General features: G+C 42.0%; 1 protein-coding gene across 3 annotated transcripts in view; it reads left to right on the top strand.

Moving 5' to 3' along the window:
- Positions 1–21,149, top strand: part of SV2B (synaptic vesicle glycoprotein 2B) — a 79,417-nt gene that overhangs the window by 43,006 nt on the left and 15,262 nt on the right. For all 3 annotated transcript variants that reach the window (XM_047086802.1, XM_047086801.1, XM_047086800.1), the window contains 3 exons: positions 2,707–2,817; positions 3,628–3,716; positions 6,067–6,231. In XM_047086802.1, the coding sequence (XP_046942758.1) occupies positions 2,707–2,817; positions 3,628–3,716; positions 6,067–6,231 (365 nt within the window). The remainder of the gene's footprint in view (positions 1–2,706; positions 2,818–3,627; positions 3,717–6,066; positions 6,232–21,149) is intronic.

Raw genomic sequence — 21,149 nt, 5'->3', positions numbered from 1 at the left:
CACAGGTCAGAGAGCAGTGGCAGTCGGGAGTGGACTCCAGCCGGATGGGGTTAACTGCTTTGGTCCCAAGTGCTCCCTGCAGCTAATGAAGGCATGAGCAGGAGAGCGACAGATGCCGGGTCCTCGGGTCCTCGCTTTCGCCTTTGAGCTGCCGGGATTCAGGACACGCTACCCTAAAACATGGCACCTTGGCATATTGAGTGTCTTAAACTGAAGGAGTTTGGGAAAATGGCAGAGGCAGGAAGGTCGCTCTGACCTCTCCCCACTCACCCTTCTTCCCTGGAACAGGTCGTTAATCTGCTGTGTGAAGTTACTGTCCCTGTACCAGGAGGAAAGAAGACATTCTTATCACCAGAGATGGGGGGGGGGGGAGGGATCACGAGAAGGCTGTGTAAACAAACATTTGTTTGTAAATCAACGCTTTGGTCCCAGTTACTTCTTCACCATTTACTACTCTTAGCCCAAACCCCTTTGTCTTGTCAATTCTTTACAAATTCCTTGGTTCCTGATCTAAAAGGAATAAAAGCTTTCTGCTCTGCTCACTTCTTCGTTCTCTTTGGAAGGCTCCCTGTACATGTTAAAATTCAATCAAATGTGTAGGTTTTTCTCCTGTTAATTTATCTTTGTCAGTTTAATTTTCACACCCAGCCTGGGATGCTAAGAGGGGTGAGGAGAACTTTCTGCTTCCCTACAAAGCCCTAGATTTCAGCCACCCCATTTACTGACTGCCTCCCAAGTTTCGGAACTGCCCCCTGGCAGGTGTCCCAAGTGAAATGTTCTGCACAGCTGGGGTGAACACAGGCCATGTCCTGATTTAGACCCAATCAAACACAAGTATCCTAGTTAATTGTAAATTAGAGTAATTTTGCTTGAAGTTGTTAATACACTCAGTCCCTAAATCCCTGGGGAATAGGGTGTTATTTTTTTTCCCCTAGGAGCAACGAAGGGAAAAGATTGCATTTAAGTGTCCATCTTAATGCTTTGGAGTCCGATTTTTGATTGCTTCCTGATTTTGGTGTCAGCCTTCCCCTCTGACCTCTTTTGGCTGCAGCAAGGGCTCATGGTTTCCCTGCAGGTGTCTGATAACATGAAGCCCAGCTCCAGCCGAGAGTTCTGTTGCAGGACCTGTGTGTTCACCCTCCTGTGTCCCCAGGCAGAGAGATTTGCAATGGACGCGCACCTGTGGATGGTTGGACACACCCAGGAGGCTCTCAGTGTGCTCATGTCGCTCCAATTTCAGGAAGATGCTTTTACCAGATTCTCAAAGAGGTGCCCGGCCCTCCCCCAAGTTTAAGAATCACTGCTTTCAGGGTTTAGAAAAGCATAGCTGTGCTGTCCTCGACCTAGTGCTCAGAGTTAATGAGTCCATTGTCCATATCCAGGGTCTGATTTTTCCCTGTGGACTCCCAGCCCTGTCTCCTCACGTGTCCTCACGTTCTCAGATGGCCGAAGAAAGCGATGGAGACACTCTTGTGACTAAAAGCTTTATCCCTAGACAAGTTTGTTGAAGAGGGTGATGGAAACTCTGAATTTTTTTTGAATGTTCTTCTGTTTTCCCCCTGAAAATGTCTGCTAGCATGAACCTTGGCTAAAAAGAGTTTGTGTGGTTGGGAATCGCCCCGACATGATGGTTGGTTGTAGAATTCAGTGGTTGCTTTAAACATGGGTTAACTAGACAGACACTGTGTTGGTGAGTCAGGATTGCTCACAGGGGCTACCTGGTGACATTGGACAAGTCAACACTTTACAGGGTGCTTGAGGGGGAGCGCTGAGATATATAACCTTATCCCTACTCCACATTTATTTGGTTTCTACCAGGAAAACCAGAGACAGCAAGGAGGACATGATTTCTTTCTGTGTTTTAAAAAAATATCTTCAGTAGTGGGGCACCTGGATGGCTCAATCAGTTAAGCCTCTGACTCTTTTCTTTTTAATTTAAAAAATTTTTTATTTATTAAAAAATTGTTTATTTTTGAGAGAGAAAGCACATTAGAAGGGAAGGGGCAGAGAGCGGGGGGAAGAGAGGATCTGAAGGGGGCTCTGTGCTGACAGCAGAGAGCCTGATGTGGGGCTCAAACTCAAAACCATGAGATTGTGTGTGACCTGGGCCACCTAGGTACCCCAAGCATCTGACTGTTTATTTTGGCTCAGATCATGATCTCACAGTTCGTGAGATTGAGCCCTGTATTAGGCTCTGCCCTAACAGTGCCTAGGATTCTCTCTCTGCCTCTCCTCTCTCTCTCTCGGTCTCAAAATAAATAAATAAACATTAAACAAATATCTTAAGTAGCAACACCTTCCCCAACACACACACACCATTGCTTACATGGGTCCTAGACTTCTGTGATGTTAATAGTTAATACCTATTAAGGATTGATTTGTGGATTTCAAGGTGAAGTCAACTCTAGTGTAGGCAAATCAGATACAGATGGGAATTCAGTGTAGTATGTCTGACGAATATAAATTTCTCAAAAGCCTGATCTAATAAAAAGATGGGTTCATCTTGTCTGCGGTAGGACGTACCTGTCTGGGAAAGAGCCCTAAGAGAGGCCATGTCCATCTTTGGTTAAGATCACTGAACTAGAGGGTCATCAAAGCCTCCCGTAGCCCTTGATAACTTACGTAAAGTCAGTTACACTAAATGAAACATTGAAAAGTGTGACACAAAGCGGGGTTAAGATTGTCTCCATCGTCTTTGTTTTGCAGGTGTCCCACATCAAAACTCCCAAGCAAATGGATGAATTCATTGAGATCCAAAGTTCAACAGGAACTTGGTACCAGCGCTGGCTGGTCAGGTTCAAGACCACTTTCAAGCAGGTATGCCTGGGAACATGCAGGAGATGAGAGGGAGTAGGCAAGCTGTAACTTCGGTGGATGAAGGATAAAGACCCTGAATGCCCCCATCAACCCAAGGCAGTGTGATGGGAGGAAGTACCTTGGACGGGCATGTTTGGGATGTAGCTCATGCCAGCTTCTCACTCCCTGGGTGACTTGAACCACAAACTCTCTAAACCTTAGTGCTTTTCTTCGCTCTTCCTCCCCAAAGAAGAGATTTTGAACGCAGATGCAACGTCTACTCTTAGTAAACATCCTTCTCTTTAGCATCTTCTTTTTACATAATTCAGAGGAAGAAAGGAGTGTATGAAGTAGAAGATTCCTTGAAGTGTGTTGGAGATTTCTGAGAAAGTCTCTGTGTAGAGCAAGGCCATTTCTCTGGAGAAGTGACTTCTCCAGTCAAGTTGCCGTCGAGCACTGAGGCAGCCAATGACCTTCGTTTTGAACGGCTGTTAAATGTTGGGAATATCACCCGTTCCCACACACAGGGAGCAGAACTCACTACTCAAGGTTATTCAGTGTCTCAGAATCCCAACTCAGTGTGCTTTTGATGACATGTGTGGAATATTGTCATGTTCCCAGGGAAGATGCTCTAGGACTGTTATGTTGGAGGCTGAGGCCAGGCAGTGAGAAGAGAAGAGGCTTTCTTTGTTATTTGAACAGTGTTGCTGCCTCTAGGAGACCGTGGTTCCCCATTCTCTTGGGTTCCTTGCAAGTTTATCAGAACATCTTAGAAATGAGATCTTCCAGGTCACAAATCCCTTGCTTTAATAACTTTTCTCTGGGTTACAGGTCTGGGATAATGCTATGTACTGCGTGATGGGACCCTACAGGATGAACACACTGATTCTGGCCGTGGTCTGGTTCACCATGGCTTTAAGGTAAATTCTGTCTTACTTAACCTCATTAATTTCCCTGTGCAAGTGCCTCATCTATAAACCGAAGATTACAATTAGTTCTAACACATAGAGTCTGGATGCTTTTGGCTGCAAGTAACAGGCAACCCATTCTAGTAGCTTCTACAACAAGGGCATGTCTTCTCCTTTGTAACAAGAATTCCATAGAGAGGCAGACGCTAGGTGGCATTTCAGCCTCAGGCTATAGTTCTCCTGGTGATGGCCAGATGCCTGACCCCTTCTTGGCATCCCATCAACAATGGGGGTGGGGCGCCTGGGTGGCTCAGTCGGTTAAGCGTCCAACTTCGGCTCAGGTTGTGACCTCGGGGTTTGTGAGTCCGAGCCCTGCGTCGGGCTCTGTGCTGACTGCTCAGCCTGGAGGCGGTTCTGGATTCTGTGTCTCCCATTCTCTCTACCCCTCCCCTGCTCATGCTTTGTATCTCTCTGTCTCAAAAATAAATAAACATTAACAAAATTAAAACAAAACAAAACAAACAAACAAAAACACCAATGGGAAAATGTTCCAAGGAGGAAGAGGCTGCCTCTCTCTGAGCTCCTCCTTTTATTTTCAATTTTTTTAAGTGTTTGTTTATTTTTGAGAGAGAGAGAGAGAGAGAGAGAGAGAGAGAGAGACAGAGTGTGAGCAGGGGAGGGGCAGAGAGAGAGAAAGAGACACAGAATCTGAAGCAGGCTCCAGGCTCTGAGCTGGCAGCCCAACGTGGGACTCGAACTCACGAACCGTGAGACCATGACCTGAGCTGAAGTCGGACGCTTAACCGACTGAGCCACCCATGCGCCCCCCAAGCTTCTCTTTTTAACAGCAAGGAATGCTTTCTCAGTAGCACACCCCCCCTCCCCAGCAGCCTTTCTCTCTGCTTTATTAGCTAGATGTGTCACACACCTACCACCTAACTAATCACTGGCAAAGGGGATATGATTTACCAGGGATTTCAGACTAGTCAGGATTGGCCTCTGAGCTAAAGATACCATTGCTGCTGAAACAAAATCTAGCTTCTATTCTTGAGGAACAAGCAGGGAAGAAGGCCTGAGTAGGCGGCCATCAGTTGCACTGTGATTTTAAATAGATAAAACAGATAGATAGATAGATAGATAGATAGATAGATAGATAAAATAGATAAAAACATTGCAATAATGTCCCCCCCCAATAAGGAAAATCGAATGTAACAGGATTGGTGATTAGCTAGCTCCTCTCTTAACTGGTAGGTTCTCATCCCTGTCATTTCATGCCCCTCCAAATATAATGACCCTCTTTATGCCACTTCAGCCATTTACCACATTGTGAGGCTATTTACTGTAGGTAGAAAGTGCTTGCAGTAGTTTCTGGCACTTAATAAGTGCTCAATAAATTGCTGTTATCAGCGAGAAACTTTCAATGAGATTTTAAACTTCCGTTTGTGAAATTGCTTTGTTCACCGTCACTTGTACCCAAAGGAAATTAAAGGGGGTCTATTAGCTCTTTGACTCATGGAGGAACATGGCGAGACCTACTTTCTCTCCATACCTATTCATGGAGACCCGAATAGGTAAAGCTAGGTAGGAAACCAGACCCTATTCCCCCCCACTTCCTCTGTTTAAATGAGAAGGAAACATTTCAGAAGCTAAAGATAGTAAACACAAGGATTCAATTCTCTGATAGTTCTAAAATAGGTCTTATTTATATTTACTTACATCTGATTTAATTTTGTTGAATAGGCAGTGCATTTCAAATGTTGAAACAACAGAGAGGTATAGACATAGTTTCTCATTCTTATTTCTTCTTCATTTCCTTATTTAAAGGAACACAGGTTCCACATCTGCTTTTCGCACTCAACAGTATATTCGATACATTTGTCATCCCAGTAAATGGAGATAGTCTTACCTCTTGCTTCACAATTTTAGATTCCTGTTTTTGCTCCTGCCTAACGGAGTTGGCCAAGACCTAAGATGTGGTGTTAAACAGTGGTGGGGATAATAGGTGTCCTGGTCTTGTTTCTGATGTTAGTGAGAGTGCCTTTACCATTTCCTTTTTGAACTGAGATGTGTATCTTCTTATGTGTTAAGGAAGTGCCCGCCGGTTCCCAATCTATTGGTGTTTTCTTTAAATCAGGAATGACATTTTTTAAAAAGTCTCATGGCTTTTCAGCATCTATGGAGATGGTTATGATTTTTTCCTTAGATCTGTTCGTGTGATGAGTAATAACACTGGAGTTTCTAATCATGAACCGTATTCATACATTTAAAATGAGCTTGATTTACCCCAGCCTAGGAATGTGGACTCTGATCATGAAAGCACAAAGCATGTTGCTGTTCGAATGTGCTGTCTTCTCTATTACAGCTACTATGGACTGACGGTTTGGTTCCCTGATATGATTCGGTATTTTCAAGACGTAGAATACAAGTCCAAAATGAAGGTGTTTGTTGGTGAGCACGTATACGATGCCACCATCAACTTCACGATGGAGAATCAGATTCACCGACGCGGGAAACTTGTGAACGACAAGTAAGTGAGAGACCATGGACTCTCCCCAGATCAAGGTGATAGTCTGTGGGGACTGTTCTTGGCAGCGGGTCCATTGGAAAGAGAATTCAATATGGCAGGAGGATGAGCTCCGAGGCTATTGTAGTACCATGGCTTTACTCTGTTGCCAGAGATATAATGAGGCACCCTGGGGCTCTGTGTGGTGCTGGCCTCCAGTCATCCCTAATCTCCTGACTAGAGGCTGATTCATCCAAGGATGGGGACGTTTGACTGAGGAGAGGCAATCAGACCACTTTTCCTGAGACCTCACACCTTTAATGGAGATGCCCACAGGGCTGTGGCCTCTTACCCATGCCTGCCTAGAGACAGGGCCCGCCCAGAGGGTTGAGATCCCTATGCCAAACCAATGTCTGGTTTTTGAGGTTTTTCTTTGAGTTTGGAAGTTCTCTAGAAGCGACTCCAGACGCTGGTATGATGCTATCTTATATGATTCTTTCATCTAATATTACCTCCGAGGGTGGGTCTGCATGGCTCACTGCCATAAAGAGGGACAAAAGCACTGCTGTCTTGCAAGAATCCACATCTTTGTGGGGCTGTCTCATCAATCCCTTTTACTTCTCTTCCCATTCCTGGGACCAGTGACATGGACCATCCCCCGCACTGGGCTTTAAGAATGCCTCTTTGAGGCCAGTCTCTGCAGGCCCCCAGATGGGTCAGGACAGTACATTAAAGCTGACCCCAGACCACATGATTTACTCAGCTGAACATTTACTCCTGTTTCCCTTCCTGAATTGCACTTTGCAGGCTCATCAAGCCAGGCTGCATGGCGGCACCAGAAATACCCAGGTAGTTCAGTGTCAGTGATGTAAACTGCTCCATATTTACCGCCTCTGTACAAGGTTTGACACCAAGAATTCCGCCCTGCAGTGCATGGGGTCCCACGGTCCCTGTGCCCAGCTAAGCATCTGAGAGAAGGGGCCCCGGTCGTCAGTCAGCCACACTGGGAGAGGAGCCTGTGTCTGGGTGCAGTCCAGGAAGGATAGGAGGATGTCTGCTGCAGGCTAGCCCGGATTGCTCTGATAGGCTGCCCTTTAGCAAACATTCGCTGCTCTTTAGGATGAGACAGAGAGTGTCAGATGAAAAGGGGAATATTATTTCTACAAATATGAGACCTTTGGGGAAGAAGGTTAGGACCAAGCATGAGTGGACAAGGAATTCAGACTTTCAGATGATGTGTTTAAAAAAAAAATTAATTTTTTTTTCGAGAGAGAGAGAGAAGGAGAGAGAGGGGAGGGGTAGAGAGAGAGAAAATCTTGGTGCGCCTGGGTGGCTCAGTCGGTTAGGTGTCCGACTCTTGGTTTCAGCTCAGGTCATAATCTCACAGTTTCGTGAGTTTGAGCCCCACGTCTGGCTCTGTGCTGCAATGCGGAGCCTGCTTGGGGTTCTCTCTCTGCCTTTCTCTCTGTCCCTCCCCCACTCTGTCTCTCTCAAAATAAATAAACTTAAGGGGCGCCTGGGTGGCGCAGTCGGTTAAGCGTCCGACATCAGCCAGGTCACGATCTCGCAGTCTGTGAGTTCGAGCCCCGCGTCGGGCTCTGGGCTGATGGCTCGGAGCCTGGAGCCTGTTTCCGATTCTGTGTCTCCCTCTCTCTCTGCCCCTCCCCCGTTCATGCTCTGTCTCTCTCTGTCCCAAAAATAAATAAAAAACGTTGAAAAAAAAAATTAAAAAAAAATAAATAAATAAACTTAAAAAAGAAAAAAAAACCGTAAAAAAAAAAAGAAAAGCTCAAACGGGCTCCATGCTCTGCTCAGAGCCCACCACGGGGCTTGATATCACGACCTTGGGATCGTGACCCAAGCCCAAATCAGGAGGTGGTTGTTCAACCTGACGGCCACCCAGGCGCCCCATAGATGATGTTTGTTTAAATGCAGAAGTCCAGTCACAAACATCTACACACTTACTGCCCACGCGTGCACACGGCCTCTGTGCAGACACTTCAGTCACTGAAATCTGCTGAGAGTGGTCACTCCAGCGATGGCAGCTAGTGGGGATGGACGGCAGTTACCCTGGGATTTCTCACTCTCAGGGCTCTTTGCTGTTAAGTCAGGCGACTTTGTGCTGACGTTGCCAAGGAAGAAATGTTGCCCTTGCTTTATAAGAACTCTTTGTAAGTGTTGGAAACTAAGGGACATTACGGATGGCCAGATGTCACCCATGATGTGACACCATTCCCTGCACAGACCGAGTCAGTAAAAAAGACCTCATTTATGAAGTTTCCAATGTTCATTGATATTCTGTTGTGATATTAGTAGTAGTGACCATAGTATGACATGGCTAATGAGGCTTATAAGTATAACCATGACCGCTGACATTATGAAGCATTTCTGTGTGCTGGCAGCTGCCTTAAGCGCTTTATATAGACTATTGCATTTAATAGTTTATTTATTATTATTTTTTAATGTTTATTTTTGAGAGAGAGAGAGAGAGAGAGAGAGTGAGCGAGCATGAGCGGGGGAGGGGCAGAGAGAGAGGGAGACACAAAGAATCCCAAGCAGGCTCCAGGCTCTAAGCTGTCAGCACAGAGCCTGACGCAGGACTTGAACCCATGGACCGCGAGATCATGACCTGAGCCCAAGTCAGACACTTAACCGACTGAGCCACCCAGGTGCCCCTAGACTATTACATTTAATCCTCACAAAAATGATGGAACCCTTCAGGAGGCAAGGAATATGCTTGGGGGTACAGAAACTCAGAGAGGCTGACTGGCTTGCCCAAATCACGCATCCAACGTAAATAGAACAGTCGGACTCCGATCCCAAACCCTTAACTCCAGATAGTGTCTCACTGGGAAACTCTCCATTCCCACAGAGGCCCTGTGTCACATGGTGTCTTCTGCATTGAAAAGTTCATTGCAATGCCAAAGCCTCATGGTTTGCAACAGGCTGGTTTTAGAGTTCTTAGACTTAGGTACATAGAAAATGGGAACTTCTGATCCACTCAGTTCTTTTAAACTTTCTCAGCCTCTGGAAACTTGTGTCAAGCTTCCGGGTGGGAGTGAGGAGGAAGCCAGGGTTCATGAAAGCAGTGATCTCCAATGGACTCAGGACCCTAGGGTACCATACAGTTATTGCCAAGGGTCTGAGAATGCATAGGCATGCCAAGCATTGTCTGAGAATGGATGTAAACATTCCACATGCACAGATATGCTGCCATATGTCTACATTTCAAGAGCACGTGGCTATTTTTGTGTAATTAGTAAAATATAAATTCCTTCAAAAGTAGCGGTGAGTTCATTTTAACTTGACATTTATATGTTTTTTAACCAGTGGATCCTAAAAGTATCCCGCTATCACATGAAGCCCATATTTTTTACTCCCAGCAAATTGTTTGAATATAAAGGGTTTTTTTTTTAACTTGGAAGATTAGGAACGTTGAAACTGATCTAAGAAATGAAGGAACCTGGTTTCTTTTCTTGGATTTTGCTGCCACCTGCCGGTCACACAGTAGAAGACCCCTCATCTTTGAAAACCCCAAGCCTCTTCCGAGAGTTTGCTGCTCTTTAGCTTGGGTGGGACACTTCTCCAATCCGCACTTTGCTGATTTTATCCACATTTTGCTAATTTAAAATTTAGATAGAAATTATTTACCTTATTGACTGCCACACATGGGGGAAACCCACAGGCTTTGTCAGTAAAAGAGAACCTCTTGAAACCTGAGCTTCATCCTCCTGAAAGACCATCTTTGGCACCAAGAAGAAACCAAAGTATACACAGATCAGTTTTGGCCGGTCCCCCAAGCACCATCTGCAACCTCCTGGTGCATCTAATGGGATCAGGGGGCTCTGAGTTCTCACACCGCTTTTGTTGTAGAACTCATGAGTTTTTGGAAAGTGCAAGAAAGGCAAGAGAAAAAGTTTGTATTCTAAACCCTGAGCCAAAATGTCAGGCCAGGCTTCTCGTACTGTTAATTGAAAGGAGGATAGCGTTTTGCCCCAGAGCATGTGTAAAGTAATTAATTAATTAACTTACCCTTTCCACTTGGGAAGGAATTTCTGCTTGGCAGGTCTCCTTTCTGGGAGGGTTAGGACCAGAGAAGGAGATTATACAAGACAATCAGCCAGGGGAAAAAATAGGAGAAAAGCTATCAGACTCAACACCCAAAAAGCAAATAATCCAGTGAAGAAATGGGTGGAAGACACGAACAGACATTTTTCCAAAGAAGACATCCAGATGGCTAACAGACACATGAAAAGATGCTCAACATCACTCATCATCAGAGAAATACAAATCAAAGCCACAATGAGATACCATCTAATGAATTCTAATGGAAGGTCAGGGGGTTGATCTCTGAAATAAGGCAGCTAGTGTAGCAGAAAAGAGAAGGTTGGTTTCATGCATCACACTGAGGTGTAACCCACACTGTTCAAAGCTCCTTGTAGTGAGGCATGCATAAGAAATTTCTTCAGCTGCAGGGGTCTGTTTCAGGGCAGTGAAGGTCCATGAACCTCCAAAGGCTGGGAAATGTGTAAATGCACCTTCTGGCTTCTGGGTCTGAGGAAGTAGCTTAAGGGACTAGGTTCCAAGTCTATACGCATCAGAGACTAGCCAAACCCTCTCTGACCTGTGTAAGCCTCCAATTCCATATCTGAGCACCGTAATGTTGAGATATAAAACATACATCATGGTTCAGAGTTGATAAAATTGCTCAGTAAAATTTTGTAATTTAATGTAGGCCCTGCCTAGTTCTTTGTGGAGACCCTTCCAGGATATTTTATAACTTAATTGGCTTCTGAAAATGGGTTTGCTTTCTCCCCATCAAACATTTACACAGGTTATTGCAAGTAAATAGAGATCCTATTGATTTTGGGGTGTTTATCTGGTATCTAACTAAACTCTTTCATTAGTCCTAACAGTTTCCCTTTGCTATTGTTATATGATCTCATCATTTGCAAATAACAATTGTTCTGTCTCCTTTCTTTTTAATTCCATTGTGAAATACATCAAATATGTGGAGAATGGAGAATAATGCCAACAACCCTATTCAGAGCACCTAACATTATAAAATCATAAACTAGGCTATATTTACTCCAGATTTTAAAATAGATTAAATATTACTCGCTCTGTGTCACTTGGTGCGATCCTTCCCTCTCCCAAAGCATAATGATCACCATTGCTTTTTAAAAAAAATTTTTAAATGTTTATTTATTTCTGAGAGAGAGAGAGAGCACAAGCAGGGGAGGGGCAGGGAGAGAGGGAGACACAGAATCCAAAGCAGGCTCCAGGCTCTGAGCTGTCAGCACAGAGCCCGATGAGAGGCTTAAACCCACAAACTACGAGATCATGACCTGACCTGAAGTTGGATGCTCAACTGACTAAGCCACCCAGGTGCCCCACGATCGCCATTGTTAATAAATTTGGTGTTTCATATTCATGAGTGTTTTTATATTTTTCCCATGTGTTCATATATCTACAAACATTGTACAGTATTCTTTTGTGTGGTTTAAAGTTTAGATAAATATCATACTATGTTATAAATGTAAATGTATAATTATAAGTTTCACAATTTGTTTTTTTGTATAAATTAGGGTTTTGAAGATTCTTTGAATTGGTTAATATAGCTACATAATTCAGTTTCATTCATTTAAATCCCATTATGTGAGCATTCCATAATGTAGTTGTGTTTTATTTATTTGCTTATTTATTTACTTTTTTTTGAGAAAGAGCCCTCACACATGTGCACATGTGAGCAAGGGAGGGGCAGACGGAGAGAGAGAATCTTAAGCAGGTTCCACAGCCAGCATGGACACAGGGCTCAATCCTACGACCCTGGGATCAGGACCTGAGCCAAAATCAAGAGTCAGACACTCAACTGACTGAGCCACCCAGGCACCCCTTTGTCTCTTCTTCTTTTGATGGACATTTAAATCATTCGCAGTTTTTGACTATATGTGTTCTTGTGGAAGATGTTTCTAGCTTATATACCTAGAGGTGGAATCGCTGGATGGAAGGATGTGAACACCTTCAGCCTCAGTGCCACACCGGTCTCCACGAGGCTTGTACAAAGTACACTTCCCACTGAGCAGGATGAGTGCACCTGTTTCGCTACAACTGGGCTCACTCTCGGTTTGTGGGATTGAGGAGGGTGATGTGGTCTCTCTCTGTCATTTAATTGGCATTTTCTAGTCCTGATGAGTTTGAGTATCTTTTCCTGTATTTCTTGGCTCTTCAGGTTTCTTCTTCTGCACCTGTTCATGGGCTCCGTTTATTTCATTCATTGGATAATCATTTTCATATTAATTTGCATGATATCTGAGTCCCTTCAAGCTGCCATAGCAAAATACCACAGACTGGGTGGCTTATAAACAACAGAAATTTATTTCTTCCAGTTCTGGAGGCTGGAAGTTCAAGGTGAAGGCACAGGCAGATTCTGTGTCTGGTGAGGGTCCTCTTCCTGGTTCCTAGATGGCTGTCTGCTTGCTGTGTGCTCATAAGGAGAAACGCAGGAGGGAGCTTCCTGGGGCCCCTTATACAAAGGCACTAATCCCCTTCATGACTCTCATGACCTAATTCCTCCCAGAGGCCCTACCTCTTAATACCATCACATTGAGGATTAGGTTTCAACATACGGATTTTGGGGGGACACACACACTCAGTCTACAGCTCATGAGTTCTTTACATTTATTTGTAAAAACCAATTGTCAACTATATGTTTGAAATTCTTCTGTGTTTTTAAAAAAATAAGCCTTTTATTTATTATCGAACAGTTTTAGTTTCACAGAAAAATTGCAAAGATAGTGCAGAGTTTCCATATACCCAACCCCTTGTTTGTTCTGTTATAATATCTTATATTACCATGGCACACGGGTTACGATTAATAAAGCAGTATCAGTATGCTATCAGTAAAGTCCATGCTTTCCTTGGATTTCCTTTTACCCACTGTTCTCTGTCTGCTCCAGGATCCATCCAGGACGCTACCTCACGGTTAGTGGTCAGTCATGCCTCCTTGGGTTCCTCTTGGCTGTGACATTTTGCGATTTGCTTTTTAACTTTTGCGTAAACAGTCCTTTCTTGGGCAGAGATTTTGTGTTCTAACACCAGGTTTGCCACTTACCTTTAAGATTTGTGCCTTTTGGCTCTAATTTAAGAAATACTTCCTGTTGGAAGTCCTAAAGTCATTTTCTGTTTGTTTCCCTAAGTTTGAAAGCTTCTTTTCGCACTCCAGCCCTTAATTTGCCTGGAGGTGGTCTCCATCTATCAGAGAAATCATTTGATTTTTCTCCCATAGGAATAACCAGTTGTTTCTACATTTATGAAATTGCCCATCTCTCACCTGTTGCTATGTAGTAACACTTTTATCGTAAGTGACTTTTCCGTATATGTGTGCCTGTATTTCTCAGCTTTCTGTTTGGGTCCATGGTTCTAATTTATCTCTTCCTTTACCACGCTGACGTTATTGCTGGAACTTCATTGTTTTGTTGTGTTTCCAGGTTCTTCCACCTCGTTCTTAACATTTTTCTTGGCTGATTTTGCCTCTGTGCTGTTCCAGATGAGTTTTAGGATCAAGTTCTAAAATTCCATTTACATGGGGCGCCTGGGTGGCGCAGTCGGTTAAGCGTCTGACTTCAGCCAGGTCACCATCTCGCGGTCCGTGAGTTCGAGCCCCGCGTCGGGCTCTGGGCTGATGGCTCAGAGCCTGGAGCCTGTTTCCGATTCTGTGTCTCCCTCTCTCTCTGCCCCTCCCTCGTTCATGCTCTGTCTCTCTCTGTCCCAAAAATAAATAAACGTTGAAAAAAAAAATTAAAAAAAAAATTCCATTTACAACAGCTGGTTGGGATTTTGATTGGAGTGACATAGGTCTAGATTCATCGGGGGACATCTTTACAAAGTAGAATCTTCCAATCATTGAATACTGCATTTCTGTTTACTTAGTCATTGTTTTATGCCCTTCAATATTGGTTTAAAATATTCTCTATAAAGATCTCACGGGGCATGTGGGTGGCTCAGTCGGTTAAGTGCTGACTTCAGCTCAGGTCATGATCTCGTGGTTTGTGAGTTCGAGTCCGCATCGAGCTCTCTGCTGTCAGTGCAGAGCCTGCTTTGCATCCTCTGTCTCCCTTTCTCTGTGCTCCTCCTGCTGTCTCTCTCTCTCTCAAAAATAAATAAACATTACAAAAAATCTCGTATGTGTTTTGTGAGGCTTATTACTGATGCTTTATTGTTCCTGCTGCTATTGTGAGTGGGACCTTTACCCTCTCGTTTTCTCCTCCTCCTCCCTCTTCTCTCCTCCTTCTCTTCTCTTTCTTTTCTTGCCCCTTCTTCACCTTTTTCCTTTATACATTTTTTTTTTTTGATCTAACACATTGACACAACTCTATTCATTTTGATAACTTCTTGGTAGATTTGCTTGGTTCTTGTATGTGGCAAACACATTGACAAAAATTAATGATAATTTTATCTCTCCCTTTCTTCTCCCTATAATTATGTTCTCTTTTCGTTGTGTTGTGCTCAGTGATGGATAGGAGCAGGACTAATGGGTATCTTGACATCAGTGGGTGTTTTTGGTATCTCATCCTTAAATATGATATCTGCTGTATGTTTTGAATCTTAGTCTTTAGAAAGTTAAGAAAAATCTCTGCTGTTTTGATTATGCCAAGCTTCTTTTTTGTCAAAAAAGTATATTGAGTCTGTCAAATGTTTTTCTGCATCTACTATGATAATTATAAGGTTTTCTCCTTGGACCTACTCATATGATACGTTAAAATAATAGTTTTTCTGGTTTTCAACCATACTTGATTCCTGGGATGTGATTACTAATTCATTGTTAATTTGTTTCATGGCAATAGATTGACAAATTTGATTTGCTAAAGTACTATTTAGGATTTTTACACCTGTTCATAAGATGATATATATTTTCCTTATACTTTTCCATTTGCCTTTGGTATCAAATTTATTACCACCACCACCCCCCCACACACACACACACTTTTTCTTCCAAAACAAATTGCGTAAGGTAGTGGTAGTCGATTCCTTGAGGGTTTGGTAAAGATAGCCTCTCTAACCATATCAGCTTGCCATTAATTGAGGTAACAGATTTTGATTAACAATTCATTTTTAAATGGCATTAATATATTCAGATATGCTCATTTTTCTTTTGGAAAATTATTTCTTTTAAGCTTTAATTATATTGTTACAAAGTTCTTCACAACATTGTCTTATATATGTTTTTAGTAGATTTGTAACAATAAACTCTTCCTTTTTACTGCTAATACTGCCCATTTGCGCTTTTAGTCTTTTTTTACAATCAGTCTTACTGGAGTTTTGCATATTTTGTATTTAAATAATAATATTTTTTCTCATATTTCTTTCTTTATGTCTTAGTTTCTTTTTCATCTTTCTTGATATTTTTTAAAAAGTGAATGAATTTAATTAGGAACATTTCACTCCAATTTTGCTTCAGCAGCATCAACTTCTTATATCTATTTTATATTTTCCCGTAATATTTACTCTTCATCTCAAAATTATTTAGAAGTGTCAAAATATAATTTATATATATTTATGTTTTGGCCAGATAATGCAATCTGTATACTATAGGGCTTTCTTTTCTTAAAGTTCTGTTGTGAGGTGCATACACATTTGTATTGGTTTTGTCTTATTGGTGAATTGATGCCTTTATCATTATGTAATATACCCCTTATTCCCTGATAATATTCCTTGCTCTAAGTTTACTTTATCTGATATTATCTGAATCTCCAGGATTCTTCTGATTGGTATTTACTGTTTCCATTTTTTTCTTTCATTATGTTTTTAGAGTTAAGTAGGTTCCTTATAGATAGCATATAGTTCCACATTTTCTATCATATTGTTAGCTGTTTTCTCTATTCTCTTTTTTTTACTGTTTTCTGCTCTGTTTTATATTATTTTCATAATTCTGTTTTACCTTCACTACTAGCTTATTATTTATTCCTCTTTTAAAAAAATTGAGTGGTTGCCTTGAGCTTACAATATATATCTTTCATTAATCACTATCTTCAAATAATATATTGACTTCACATGTCATGTGAGAGCTTTTCAATAGAACACTGTCATTTTCTGTCATGTTTTATGCTACTGTCATGCAGTTTACTTTTACATATGTTAGGGCGCACAATATTTTGTGAGAGAGAGGGAGAGAGAGACGGAGGGAGAGAATGAGAACATGTGAACTGGGGAGCATACAGGGAGAGGGAGAGAGAGAGAGAGAGAGAGAGAGGGAGAGGGAGAGGGAGAGAGAGAGGGGGGAGAGAGAGAGAGAGAGAGAGAGAGAGAGAGAGAGAGAATCCCAAGCAGGCTCCATGCTTTCAGCACAAAGCCTGATGCAGGGCTCAAAAACACGAACTGTGAGATCATGACCTGAGCTGAAATCAGGAGTCAGATGCTTAACCAACAGAGCCACCCAGGCACCCCCTATTTTTACATTAGACACTCAATTATCATTTATAGTGACTTAAAAAAGAAAAAAGATGTTTTTTTATATATCCTTATAATTTAGCCATTTCTAGAGGTCTTCATTTCTTTATGAAGATCCAAGTTTCAAATGTAAGTTGATAATATTTGAGGTTCTATGAGTTTCTGCTTGAGGTTCTGTGAGTTTCTTGGAGTTGTGGTTTGGCCTGTTTCATTAATTTAGGACAATTTTTAGCCATTATCTCTTCAAATAGGTCCTATGCCAAATTTTTTCTCTCTTTTCTTTCTGAAATTCCAATTGCACTTACGTTAGATTGTTTGATAGTTTCCCCAAGTCTCTGAATTCTCTTTTCTGGGGTTTCCCCTTTATTTTTCTCTTTATGTTTTAGTTTTGGTAATTTCCCTTGAGTTATATACAAGCTATGTAATTCCTTCCTTGAATATGATGAGTCCCTGATGAGTCCATTAAGGGTATTCTTAATCTGTTGTACTGTTTTAAAAATATTTCTAGCATTTCTATTTGATTCTTTCTAATAGTTTACCTCTTTGTGATAGAATTCTCCATCATGTATGCATGTTATCCACCTTTTCCATTAGGGATTTAATATGTTAATTCTAGTTATTTTAAATTAAATGATAATTCCAGCAATGATATTATATATATATTTTTGTTTTTATTTATTTATTTTGAGACAGAGAATGTGCAAACAGTGGGGGCGGGGCGGAGGGGCAGAAGGAGAGGAGAGAATCTTCCTTTTTTTAGTTTATTTATTTTTTTTGAGGGGGGGGGTAGGGAGGGGCAGAGAGAGAGGGAGAGAGAGAGAATCCCAAGCAGGCTCCACACTGTCAGCACAGAGCCTGATGTGGGGCTCGAACTCATGAACCATGAGATCATGACCTGAGCTGAAACCAAGAGTTGGATGCTTAACTGACTGAGCCATCCAGGCACCCTGAAAGAGAATCTTAAGCAGGCTTCATGCCCAGAATGAAGCCCAACATGGGGCTCCCTCTCCCCACTGTGATACCATGACCTGAGCCAAAATCAAGAGTCACACACTTAACCAACTCAAACACCTAAGGCACCACTTTATTTCTGTTTTTGTAATATTACTTTGTTTTGACATAATGTTTTGTTCTTGCCTCTTTGTGTATCTTGTAATTTTTGGTTGAAAGTCAGATATCTTATGTAGGACAGTAGAGACTTTTTATTTTTTTTTTTTAATTTTTTTTCAACGTTTTTTATTTATTTTTGGGACAGAGAGAGACAGAGCATGAACGGGGGAGGGGCAGAGAGAGAGGGAGACACAGAATCGGAAACAGGCTCCAGGCTCTGAGCCATCAGCCCAGAGCCCGACGCAGGGCTCGAACCCACGGACCGCGAGATTGTGACCTGGCTGAAGTCGGACGCTTAACCGACTGCACCACCCAGGCGCCCCAGTAGAGACTTTTTAAAGAAATGGGTACATCTCCTCTTTTGCTAGCATTTACGGGATATGGGAGTGTTGAGTTGATCTAATATTTGTGCTTGGTTTCAGTTTTTTGGGTAGCTATTATTACCTTAGAAATTTGTTTTGACTTCCTTTTTATTGGGGTATAATTTATATACAGTAAAATTTGCCCTTTTTACAGTACAGTTCTGTGAGCTTGCCAAGTGCATACAGTCAATCCAAATACAGAATAGATTCGTTACTCCCCAGATTTCCTCATGCCACTTTGCAGTCAATCCTTACTCCACCTCCAGTCCCTGGCAGCCAATGATCTCTTTGTCACATAAACGGAATTTTGTAATACGAAGCTTTTAATCCATTTTTTTTGCACTTAGCATTATGTACTTGAGCTCTATCCATGTCATTGCACATTTAGCAGTTTATTTTATGGCAGAGTACTAGTCCATGGTATGAATGTACTACTACATTTTCATCCATTTACCAGTTGAAGGAATTTTAGTCCTTTCCATATTTTAGTGTGTTTAAATTAATATTTTATTTAGGATGTGTATAACTTTATTTGTGTATGAAGTTGTTCTACTTTTTTCTCTTGCAAATTAATAATTGCTTTTATCTTTGTTATTTCTTTTTTTCCCTATATTCTACTTTTTACTTAAAAAAATATCTTTGAGAGACAGAGAATGAGTAGGGGAAGAGCAGAGAGAGAGGGAGACACAGAATCCAAAGCAGGCTCCAGGCTCCAAGCTGTAAGAACAGAGTCTGGCATGGGGCTTGAACTCATGAGCCGTGAGATCATGACCTGAGCCAAAGTCAGTTGCTTAACTGACTGAGCCACCCAGGTGACTCTATAGTCTACTTTATTTTTTTTATTTATTTATTTTTTTTATATATATGAAATTTATTGACAAATTGGTTTCCATACAACACCCAGTGCTCATCCCAAAAGGTGCCCTCCTCAATACCCATCACCCACCCTCCCCTCCCTCCCACCCCCCATCAACCCTCAGTTTGTTCCCAGTTTTTAAGAGTCTCTTATGCTTTGGCTCTCTCCCACTCTAACCTCTTTTTTTTTTCCTTCCCCTCCCCCATGGGTTTCTGTTAAGTTTCTCAGGATCCACATAAAAGTGAAAACATATGGTATCTGTCTTTCTCTGTATGGCTTATTTCACTTAGCATAACACTCTCCAGTTCCATCCACGTTGCTACAAAAGGCCATATTTCATTTTTTCTCATTGCCACGTAGTATTCCATTGTGTATATAAACCACAATTTCTTTATCCATTCATCAGTTGATGGACATTTAGGCTCTTTCCATAATTTGGCTATTGTTGAGAGTGCTGCTATGAACATTGGGGTACAAGTGCCCCTATGCATCAGTACTCCTGTATCCCTTGGTATAGTCTACTTTAAAAAAATGTTTATTTATTTACCTTTGAGAGGGAGGGGAGGGGCAAGACATATGTAGACAGAGAATCCCAAGCAGGTTCCACACTGTCAGTGAAGAGCCCAATGTGGGGCTCAAACTCACGAACTGTGAGATCATGACCTGAGCTGAAATCAAGAGTCAGACACATAACTGACTGAGCCACCCAGGAAACACCCCTATATTCTACTTTTTAACAGTTTATTTATTCTGAGGGAGAGAGAGAGAGAGAGAGACCATGTGATTGGGGGAGGGGCAGAGAGGGGGGGGGAGAGAGAATCTTAAGCAAGCTCCAGCTGTCAGCACAGAGTCCAGTGTGGGGCTCAGTCTTATGAACTGTGAGATCGTGACCTGAGCCACGATCAAGAGTTGGGAGCTGAACCGACGGAGTCACCCAGGTGCCCCCCTATATGCTACTTTTGTCATTCTATTTAAGATTTTATTCCCAAATGCTATACACATGCTAGGATCTTTGTAAAAGAGACAGGATGAGTTCTTGCGATTTCAGCACTTGGTTGGCCTTGAGTGTGAAAGAAGTGGAAGCAAGGAGATTGGGTTTACTGGCAGATTCACTGAGGCATAAGTATGTGTTTTTAGAGACTATTTGGTTGACATTGGCACCAGTATTTCCTTCCATAAATATCTTCCTATTCTCCGTGAAAGCATATTTTCATAATGTGGAGAAGTAAGATGACCATATCCTAGGCCATATCTTTTATTTCCTCTCAGGCAACACACAGTTAAGGCCCTTCTCATTTATAGAACCATATGGAGCTGGGAAGAAACACCTCCTCCATACCCCTGTTTTAAAGATTTTTAAACGCAAGCTTAGACGAAAAGACTTGCCCGAGACCTCTTGGTGATTAAGCTCTGAAAGTTGGGACCCTACTCTTCATTTTCTGGAGAATGGTATCAGAGGTGGGGAAAAAGCCTGATGACTACATTTGGGGGATTTGGGAAATTACATAGGGAGTTCAGGCAGCATTTTCAGTTTCCTCCATTCTTTAAGCAAACTAGGTCCAAGCGTATATTTTCTGAAGCCAACGATTCCCTTGTTTACACTCTGCTTTACATCAGATTAGGACCTGACATGAGACAATGTGTGAGAGACTAGAATTCCAGTTCCTTTCTTGACCATTCTGTTACATTTTACTGTACCTGGAAGGCTTATGATATAATAAGGTATATGTGCAGAAGCTTTGGAGAACTGTGCCCATTGTTTATATTCTCCCTGAAATATTCTCCCTGAAAAGTGCTCCCTTTGAAATATCTTACGACATACCTCTATCTTGATCATTATCACACTAAATTTTAATGATTAGTTTCCTTGTTTATCTCTTTAATTAGACTGAATTTCTTGAGGATGCCATCAGGTAAAACACGTGACTAAATTGATACAATTTTGGGCACAGTTTAGATCCTTTGGTGACTAACCATTGACATAAAGTGTTTGTAGTAATAATTCTGCCATGGACTCTGGATTGCCAACAGATCCTGTTTTCTTACAGGACAAGTTCCATAAGATACTTGTGCAAACTTTCCTTTCAGCCTTTTAACTCTCCTGTATGAAGAATCTTGGACCAGTTCAGTATATAAATTAGAGATAGGGGATGATTTATATAAAG

The sequence above is a fragment of the Lynx rufus genome, unplaced genomic scaffold, assembly GCF_022079265.1.
Source record: "Lynx rufus isolate CCGP_SWC_20201006 ecotype Redwood Valley unplaced genomic scaffold, mLynRuf1.p SCAF_21, whole genome shotgun sequence".
NCBI classification, from domain to species: Eukaryota; Metazoa; Chordata; class Mammalia; order Carnivora; family Felidae; genus Lynx; species Lynx rufus.
Note: the sequence above shows the minus strand (reverse complement) of the source record. Positions and strands in the feature narration are given on the sequence as shown.